The sequence below is a fragment of the Alexandromys fortis genome, unplaced genomic scaffold, assembly GCF_014885135.2.
Source record: "Alexandromys fortis isolate MF-2015 unplaced genomic scaffold, M_Fortis_MF-2015_v1.1 scaffold_256, whole genome shotgun sequence".
Classification (NCBI taxonomy): Eukaryota; Metazoa; Chordata; class Mammalia; order Rodentia; family Cricetidae; genus Alexandromys; species Alexandromys fortis.
The window spans coordinates 29991-40468 of NW_026068135.1; the positions used below are offsets into that span (position 1 = coordinate 29991).

Genomic DNA, 10478 nt, shown 5'->3' on the forward strand with positions numbered 1-10478 from the left:
AAGAGGAAGATGGGCATCGAAGAGGATCCTTATGGAGTTTGATAGCCATTTGGGCAAGAAACTGCTCTTGCCTGGACTATTGCATAAACTGGACACAGAGAACCTGCAGAGAGAGGACTGCTGAACTTGCCTAAAGGTGAGATGACCTTTTGGGGTTCCTGATTCATGAAAGACATTCTTCAGAAGAAGCAGATAGTGACTGCCTTTGAAATTTCCTGCTTTGTGGAAATGTCTGCTGGAAACTATGGGCCTGTAGGCAGAAGATGGATGCCCCAACGGTACAGAGGAACTTTGGGTGACTGTCCAGGCAGCGAGATGTCTCTGTCATTTCTAGAGTTTGAAAGTTGCTGATTTCTTGTTTGCTTAGGTAATATTGTATCTTTCTGAAGTCTTTGATGGAGATAAGAATAGTTAGTTATAGTTATAATTTTCCTTAGTTATGATATAGATTATCGTAATTTTTACTTGATAACTGTTTTGTTATATGTAATTTTGCTATGTTAAGTTAAAGCCTTCCTTTTTTTTTTGTTTAAACAGAAAAATGGGAAATGATGGAGGAAGGTCATTGAGCAATAAAGAAACTGCTTGGCTGGCCCTGATAGGTTAAAGCATAGGTGGGAGGAGTAAACAGAATAGAATTCTGGGAGGAAGAGAAAGTGAGGTCAGACTCTGCTCTGCTTCCAGAGAGACCCGACAGCTCTGCTTTCTGGAGCAGAGATGCCAGGCTCCACTCTCCTAGGCAGCTCCGACCCAGGATGGACGGAGGCTAGAATCTTCCCGATAAGCGCACCTTGGGGTGCTTACACACATTACTAGAAATGGGCTAGTCCAGGTGCGAGAGTTAGCCGAGAAGAGGCTAGATAGAAATGGACCAAGCGTTGTTTAAATGAATACAGTTTGTGTGTTGTTATTTCGGGCATAAGCTAGCAGGCGGCTGGGGTGCTGGGGACGCAGCCCCGCCTCTCCTATTTCAACATCTTGAAAGTTTTAATGCCTGAGAAAAGGCAGCTGAGTCTTCCTGAAAGACAAGGCTGCAGCAGAAGGCTGTGCTCAGAGCCCAAGCCTTAGCAGCTGCCCTGAGGCCACCAGGACCCCCACAACATGGACAAGGTAAGCCAACTATGAGACTCCATCCCACCAGAGCTCAGCTTCAGTCAACTCTGCCAGGAGCCTGCTACAAATGTAGTCTGGATGGACATTGGTCATGATATTTCCCTGAGTCTCAGCCACCAATGAGACCAAGTCGTGTCTGTGGACATCTGGACATTGAAAATTAGAATGCCCCTGTGCTGGCTCATCCTTCATGCCATGCCACAGAAGCCCAACCTCACAAACACCGGTAGCTGAGACTGTTCAGCCTTCAAACTACTCAGCCTGACAGAGGACTGATGCAGCCCAGACTTGGTGACTCCCATTGCCCTTTGCAAGCCTAGGCTAACAATGCAGGTGCAGGGCAAGTTCATTACTTTTCTTTTGGACACAGGAGATACTACTCTGTTTTAACAGCTCACTCGGGTCCTACAATTCCCTCACCAAATTCTATCATGGGGTGAATAGGACCCTTTCCTTATCACTTAAAACCTTGCCACTTCCTTGCATTCTTGCAGGGCGATTCTTCTTACACTTTTTCTTAGTCATACCTGCTTTCCCTGGACCTCTACTTGGTTGTGACATTCTCAGCCACTTTGGAGCCACACTCGCCTTGAGCCCCACACCCTCTCCTGAGTGCCACTTTCTTCTCCCCTTAATAGCCTCATAAGTTTCTACCCCACTGTCCTGTCTCTACCCTTCCTTATCCAGTGGATCCCCAACTATGATCTATCTCCACCCTTGTGGTTGCTACTCACCACCAGCCAGTCCTAGTTCATCCTAAGGACCCTTCTTCCTTCCCTTCCAGACCCCAGTTTCTTATTTCTGAAACCCACCACAGAGGCCTTAAGCCTATTGTCACCCGCCTTCTATCTCAGGGACTTTTCATTCCTGTCAACTCACCCTGCAACACTCCAATCCTTCCTGTGCATAAGCCTTCTGGTGCTTACCATCTGCTTCAAGATTTCTGCCTCATAAATGAGGCAGTTATTCCGATTTACCCTCTGGTTAACAACCCTGACAATCTCCTGTCTAACATCCCTTCTTCTATCTCCCACTTTACTGTTCTGGACCTGAAAGATGCCTTCTTTACTGTCCCTTTACACCCTGACTCATACTTCCTCTTTGCCTTCACCTGGGAGGACCCTGGCACCCAATCCCCCAGACATCTTATGTGGACTGTTCTCCCTCAGGATTTTCAGGACAGTCCTCATTTCTTTGTCCAAGCCCTGGCTTTGGATCTTCCTACCTTTGACCCTGGTCTTAGAACACTTCTCCAATAGATTGATGATCTTCTTGGCAATCCCACATTTCCTCTGTCACAACAGGCCACTACTTGGTTCCTGACCTTCCTCAGATCCCTGAGAGATTGAGTTTCACCAGGTAAGCCTCAGTTATGCTTTCCCACAGTGGCGTATTCATCCAAATAAATAAACTCAGCCCAGAGTCTAAGACCCTCCCTCACCTCTGACAGGATCCAGGCCCTGTGGGATTTATACCCCCTAACCACAGCAGCTCAGATCCTCTCATTTGGGGTGCCTGATGGGATTCTGCCATCACTGAATTCCTAACTTTTCCATTACAGTCAAACCTCTGTACCAGGAAGCCAGACAGATTCACAGGACATCTCACACACCAGGCCACCACTTATTGCCACTTCTCTTTACTGTGAGATGCCCTCTAACAGCCCCTGCCCTTGCTCTAGCCGACACCACGAGAACTTACCACCTATATACAGATGAGAGGTCAGGAGTAGCTACCAGAGTCCTAGTTCAACTGGTTGGGCCTTAGAATCAGGCTGTTGTCTTTTTGTCCAAACAGCTGGACCTCACCGCCTGTGGATGGCAGCCATGCTTGAGAGCTCTGGTAGCAGCAACTGAATTCACCTGGGAGGCTCTAAAGATCACCATGTTCAAGCCAATTATGGTATACTCCACTCACCACCTCTTAGACCTTCTAAGTAATTCGTCTCCCTCCTTGGGCCCTCATGAGTCCAAGTCTTTAACTTACTGATTCTAGAAAACCCTCAGATTACCTTGGCTTCCAGTCCTGCCCTAAACTCTGCAACCCTCCTTCCTGTTGCCTTCTCCTCTGGTACCTCCTTTAACTTGTGCCCAGAGGATGTGGAGGCCTTATGCTCATCATGGTCTGGTTTCCTAGACCAAGCACTCAGAAGTCCCCAATTCACCCTGTTTATTGATGGAAGTTCTCTTATAGACAAATCAGGAAACCACCTGGTGGCATATGCAGTTGTCACTTCCACTAAAACAGTTGAGTGACCTGCCTGCCAATGGGAACCTCCTCACAAAAGGCAGAATTAATCACCTTGACTAGAGTGCTCCACAAAGCCAAGGGTCAATGGGATAATATCTATACTGACTTTAAACATGCCTTTTTAATAGCCCATACCCATTCTCTGCTCTGGAAGGAAAGGGGTTTCCTCACTACCAAGGGCACTCCCATAGTTAATGGACCCCTTATAGCTAAGCTCTTGGAGGCGCTCCAGCTCCCTGTGGAAGAAGCCATAATTCACTGCCAGGACACCAGTCCTCCAAGGACCCAGTGGCCTTTGGCAATGCTCATGCTGACTCAGTAGCCCCGGGGACTGACCTCTAGCTCCTCTGGAGCAACAGAACATATTTTGATTTTTACTCCCTCCTGTCAACCTTGTTATGAACTAGAAGAGAGGATTGAACTCATGAAAAAAGAGACCACATAAACAAAGGGTGGATGTTTCTAATTAAATAACCATCTCATCCTTCCTCAGGACCAGGCATTGTTTATCATTTTAGACAACCACCAGACCTTACACATAAGTCCTAAAGCTTTTTTTTTCCCATTTCTTAAGAGTGCCTCTTTGACCCCACCCATCTCTGAGTTTTCATTTCACAGGTTCACTTTTATGTATGTCAAGCCCAATCCACAGGGAGTTCTCCATATACATCAGCCTGTGCACCAACTTTGTGGACATCAACCAGGCAAGGACTGGCAGGTTGATTTCACTCACTTGCCTAGTCATGAAATGCTCTATCACCTCATTACTCTTGTTTGCACTTTTACAGGATGGGCAGAAGCATTTCCCACCTCCAGGGAGACAGCAGATGTGGTGGTTCAGGTACTCCTGGACCCCATCATTCCTTGGTTTGGCATTCCACAGATCATCCAAACAGGCAACAGATCAGCCTTCTCTTCCAGGGTTATGGAGATCATGTCAGAAGCACTCAACATTTTCTGGAAGCCCCACATCGCCACAATCCTCAGGAAAGGTGGAGAGGGCCAGCGAACTAATTCAGCAACAGCTAATAAAGCTCTCCATTGAGCTCAGGTGGTCCTGGTCCTCCTTTCTTCCCATTTCCCTTACCCACCTCCAGGCCACCTCACATTCTCCTACAAGCCTATGTCCTTTCAAACTCCTTTATAGAAGACTCTTCCTCCTCATTCACCACCTACCTACCCAAACTCCTTCACTGGCTGGGTACCTTCCCTACCTCTCCCTTCTGAGGTCCCTTCTCTACTTACATGCTGACAGCTTTCACCCTGCCCCCATGCCAATGGACCCAACTGCCCATAAGCCTGCCCTGCTCTCCCTCGGCTAGTTCCTAAGTTTCTCACGTCCTAGTGGACAGGATCCTACCTGATCTTCACAACACCCTCAGCTGTGAATTTCCTGGGACATCCATGCTGCTACTAACTCTCCATGCTCAAGTTGGCTCTTATTCAAGATACGTGGTCTGTTCAGCAACTGGGACCACTCTCTAGTTTAACCAGATGTCACAATTGAAAGGCCTATGTGCTCTTTTTCATGGCACATCTGTCTTTGTCAGTACAAGTAGGACAGGTGATAATAATCTGTTCTTCTGTTTTGTTTTTTTTTTTTTCTCCTAGCAATTTGCCTTTTCTCCTTCCTCAAGAAACAAATGCCTGAAGTCTCCAGGATGGCAGTTAACTGGATGCTTCTCCTCTCATACCTCCTGACTCACCAACTCCTGACTCCCCCTCCGCACATCATCCCATGCCTGTGGGAAGCAGCTAGACATGAACCAAGGGTCTGTATACCCAAAGAGGCTGGGATGTTCTGATGGCAGCTTCACCCTCAGCCCCTCCCCCATCTCTCTCCAAACCCTGATGTTGCTCAGAAAGCCTGCCAAATGATAAACCCTCCCCCAGAAATGTTCAAGGCCAATCCCATAGGGTAGTTAAACTGCCCCCAGAAAACAGACATGTGGTTTTCTGGTCTATCTTTCCCATCTCCTCTCTGGGTGTGGGGGGGTGTCTGGAAAATCACCTGGGAGTGTTTTATCCATTAAACCTGAGCTTTTACTGATTTTGTTTGATACGGTCTGATTTGTATTGCTATGTTGGCAATTATTATTAGGGTATAGAAACTTTTCAATGACAGCACTAATTTGAGTGTAGGAAGTCCTGTCCCAGATGACTAAAATTCAAGGCCTTAGAATTTGTGATAAGGCCAAATCTTTCCATTGCTCCCATGATGTCCTTTTGTCCAACTGTCTTATTTTAGTCATTATTGACTTAACAAAATGTTGGCCTTTGTAAATGTTTGTGAAATGAAAATTACCCACCCAACTTCATGTTCTTTCTGTCTCTTTCTAAAAACAGAGAAAAGAAACAAAGAAAATAAAAATACCCAAACAAGATGAAACAACCCCCCCCCACACACACACTCATCATTTTGTGATGATCAGCTACTCTGGGCATGAGGCCTGCTTGGAAAATGGTTGATAAACCTAGTGATACTCCATTGAAGAAAATGGGTGTTGAAATACAGAGCGGCGGGGCTGCATCCCCAACACCCCGACTGCTTGGCTAGCTTATGCCCGAAATAACAACACACAAACTGTATTCATTTAAAGACTGCTTGCCCATTATATCCAGCCTCTTCTCGGCTAACTCTCGCACCTGGACTAGCCCATTTCTAATAATTCGTGTAAGCACCCCAAGGTGCGCTTACCGGGAAGATTCTAACCTATGTCCATCTTGGGTCAGAGCTTCATGGGAGAGCGGAGCCTGGCGTCTCTGCTCCAGGGAGCAGAGCTGTTGGGTCTCTCCAGGAGAGCAGAGCAGAGTCTGCTCGAGGAGTCTTACCTCACTTCCTCCTGTTTATTCCTCCCACCTATGTTTTAACCTATCAGGGCAAGCAGTTTCTTGATTTAATTAACCAATGAAATCAACAGATTGATATATGACACTCCCACAAATGGGTTTTCCCTTTCCCAGTAGGAATCAATTGCAAATAGCTTTTTGATTAAGGGCATAACCCATGTCCACTTCACTCTGTGATAGGAACCCATCTGACTTGAACCTGTGTGAGTCTTAACACATGCTGCCACAGTCTCTGAGTTCATATGTGCAATTCATTCCAGTTGTGTCTGGAAGACAGTTTCCTTGGAATCAACTATCACATCTGGATCTTACCATCTTTTTGCTTACTCTTCTACATGGATACCTGGGCTGTTAGGGGAGGGGTTTGATGGAGACCTCCCATTTAGCATTTAGTGAGAAAGAGCACCCAATTTTTATGTTAGTTACACTAAAACTGGAAAAGTAGATTTTTTCCTCACTCTTTAATTTATGCTTTGCTATTTCTCCTCCTCTTTCTCTTACTTCTTCTCTACCTGACTGACTCCTTTCCTCCTTCCATCTTTATCTCATTCTTCCTTCCTTCCTTCCCTTTCCTCACGTATCCTTTACCTTTGTCCATCTTTTACTGTCCTGTCCTTTTCCTCCCTCAAAGTTTTTTTTCTTTTTCTTTCTTTCTTTTTTTTTTTTTTAGATTTAGTTATTTATACAGTATCCTGCCTGTAGGCCAGAAGAGGGCACCAGATCTCATTATAGGTGGTCGCGAGCCACGACGTGGTTGCTGGGAATTGAACTCAGGACTTCTGGAAGTGTAGTCAGTGCTCTTAAGCACTGAGCCATCTCTCCAATCCCCCTCCCTCAAAGTTTTAAATAAGGATAGAATTATTAGGAACTGTCACCTTGATCTTACAGTTTTCAGCATCCAGAACTGTAAAAATTAAGGTAATATATCACCATTCCACTCCATTCCCCAGTGTTTGATTTCTCTAAACTGATAACATAGACTTATAGGATTTGCCCCATAAGCTGTAAGGTATACCCTCTAAGATAATGGCATTTATTCATTACTTTTAAAGTTGATTTAGCTGAACATCTTCATGACCAAGAAATGAAAATTGCATCCATTTTCCAAGTTTTGGGAGTTTGAATTTTCCACATGCCTTGCTCAATAAATTTCAAATTGACTGCTCTCGTAAGAAAAATCATCATCCTTATTCCCTTTTTTTCTTTACCTTAAGTCACAAAGGGGAAATTCAGTATTACTGGTAAAACTGCAGAAATTGGCTTACAATTTCTAAAATTAAAGGCTGGAATATTGTATTACCTTTCCAATACTTTTACATGGACTTCTAAAGATAAGATATTTAACGTAGATTTCTTTAGTATCAGTAAATAAACACAAAGTCTAATTCATAAACATTTGATTTTATCTACCATTTTTACAAACCAGGAAAAGTATTTCATTGCATTTATTACATTTTACTTTACCAAACCATATAATGAAAGCAATGAAAGGAAACTAGGCCTGGCCACGTTTTAATCCTCTGCTATTCCCATTTCAGTGACCTAGTAACTCTAAGATTCTTTCACATTTTCAAGAAAACTTTTTTCATGCTTTATGTCCTTATCTGAATGACTGGAAAACTTCAAACATCAAAAGGGATGGAAGAACTTTCCGGTAATTTTACTGGGGAATCTCCACTAACAGTCAGTGGTATCAGAACCGCCTTCATCTTGGGCTTCTGCTCGTTCTTGCTCATTTTTCAAAGACTTGAAGTAAATGTCAGCGATGGCACTAGGTGTTGTTTCATTTATCTTGGCCAAAAATTCCAGGACTTTTATCTTGCTTATTTCAGCATAGGCTTGGGGACCCCACAGGAACTCATAGCGTGGAGGATCACTGTTGGCCACCTGCCGGTACTCCAGGTACTTCAGCTTCACAAAATACTGGGTCATGAGCTTCCGGGGCTCACCAAAGATGCGGTGTTTCTTCCCTGGATAGATCTGCCTCTTCCTCAGGATTTTCCATATGTCTTCTTCACTGGCACAATTGCCACTAACGAAGATGATACTCAGGACACTCATCAGGAAACCAGTCTTGGGTAAGCCTTTGCCAGCACGAATCCTCCCATTGTTGGGGAGCTTCAGCTTGCTGATGAGGTTGTATGTGGGCTTACTGGAGTTGACTTCCCTCACTTCCATTGCAAAGGCTTCCTCGAGCTTCTCGGAGGCTTTCCTGAAGATCTCAGGGAAGTCTTTTTCATACTTCTTGGTGATAACCTTCAGCATTTCTTCCTTGGTACTAAGCTGCTTCATATAGAAGTTCTGGAGCAGGCACTGTAAGAGCTCCACCACCTTTTTGGCTATCATATCTTGGTGCAGGCTGCCGGGGCAGGGATTGATCTTAAAACGGCATTCTTCTTCTTCATATGTATCATTTTCCTCACAGAAACTTTCATCTGATTCAGAGGAAGAAATACTCAGAGCAGTTGAGGCAGATGGTGCTGCTATTTGAGGAGCCTTTGGAGTGCTTGAAGACTCAGCCGCAGGCTGGCTCTGGGAGGCAGCAGAGGACTCTTCTGCTGCCTCCGGGGTTTCCTCTGCTGGTTTCTGAGCACCTCTGCAAGCCTGAGCCTCACCTCTGGCCTGGGAGCGTTTCGCTCGGGCATGGAGCTTACTCTTCTGACCACGAGGCATGATGACTCTGGCTAAGGACAAGAACAGAATATGTTAGAAGGGTGCTGGTGATAAAAGCAGCTGGAAGAAACAGAAGAAGACGATATGAACACTTTAATCAGAGAACAAAAACCTTGTTTGAAACTGAGGCTGCCTCTGCACGTTTCCACTAGTGCAATGCTTTTGGAATTCAACATGTTACTGTTATACAAAGCTCATTCCCCGAGTAAGAAGTGAGAAACATTTTTTAGACTGGGACTCTGTCTTGCCTTGTTCTGGGCTAATGAGCAGGGGTGGCAGTGGAGGACTTCTCTTTTGAGATCCCAGGAACCTCTCTCAGTTCATATTACCAGTTGTAAAGTGTTAGGCCTCTTTCTTTTCCTACTCTGAAGCTGCCATTTTTGTGCAATTCTAGTGTCTATTTAGAAAATATTCTTCTTGTTGGCTACCTGAAATACCCAGAAGGCCTTTTAGTGTGGATTTGCTCCATCCTCCTTACAAGAAAAAAAAAACCTATCACTAGTATTAGTAGTTCACTCCTGAAACTGGAGTAAACCAGTGGCTCTCCCATCACAACTACCCAGTCAATTCAGACTGTCCTTAGTGGAGGACTTATATAGGTACTTCTGCATCCTTGACTTGATTTCTGGCCATATATAACATTCTTCTCTATGCTGATTTGAGGTCTCTCTACCCACACTGAGTTCCTCATATCCCCGTGTAGAAATGGACCAATAGATTTTCATGGGGATACTCAGGATTGAGGCCAGGGATATGCATCAAGCCTCCTGACTCACCTAGGGTGGTTAATTCCTTAAGAACTCACTCAATGTTCTGCCTTTTAATTTCCTATGGAACATGCTACTCCTTTTGCTTAATGGAAGCAGGTTTACCTTGACAGGTATTTGAGAGTCTCAGCTACATGTAAGTCATCTTCACTGGTATCTCTACCTCAGTAAGTTTCCTTACATGTTCTCTTATCATGGGCTTTTGCTACCTCTGTTCCCTGGCTTTCTTTAGTGTCTCATTAGAGAGACTAGAGAAGCAAAATGAGTGTGGAGCTCTACTGGTCCTTTCTCCTCAGGACTTCTTAAGACTGAGGACAGTGGAGCTGGAGAGATGATTCAGTGCTTAAAGTCCATACTGTTTATACAGAAAACCCTAGTTGCATTTTCAGCACCCAAGGAGTATGGATCACGATCACAAGTAACTTGGGCTCCAGCGTACCCAGCACCCTCTTGTGGCTTCTGCCTGCAATTGCACTCACGTGCATATACCACAGGAAGGTAGGGCTAATTAAAAACGAAATAAAGCATGGAGGTTGTGGGGTACACCTTTAAATCTCAACACTCGGGAGGATGAGGAAGGTGGATCTCAGTGAGTTTGAGGCCAGCATGGTCTACACGAAATAAATCTTAAGAAAAAAAAATGACTGAGGACAAGGGTGAAACTTGTGATAGTGGATTTTTTTTTATGAGGAATCACACAGCAGAGAGTGAACAACAAGTTTTCTGGATTGGGAACATAAACCTCCAACATTGACAAAGACAACAAAAATGGCGGCGGCGGCTTATTTGCCGTGGCTGCCTCGTCCCACCCCCCGCCACCCCCGC

At 44.9% G+C, this 10478-nt stretch overlaps 1 protein-coding gene across 1 annotated transcript; it reads right to left on the reverse strand.

The window, feature by feature from the left end:
* Window positions 1-7833: 7833 nt before the first annotated feature.
* Window positions 7834-8886, reverse strand: LOC126491062 (melanoma-associated antigen B3-like). Its single transcript, XM_050126448.1, has one exon. The coding sequence runs from the start codon at window positions 8884-8886 to the stop codon at window positions 7891-7893; it is 996 nt and encodes a 331-aa protein (XP_049982405.1). The 3' UTR covers window positions 7834-7890.
* Window positions 8887-10478: the final 1592 nt, after the last annotated feature.

Excerpts from the sequence above, each read along its gene's own strand:
- LOC126491062 (XM_050126448.1), bottom strand. The coding sequence starts at position 8,886 with ATGCCTCGTGGTCAGAAGAGTAAGCTCCATGCCCGAGCGAAACGCTCC.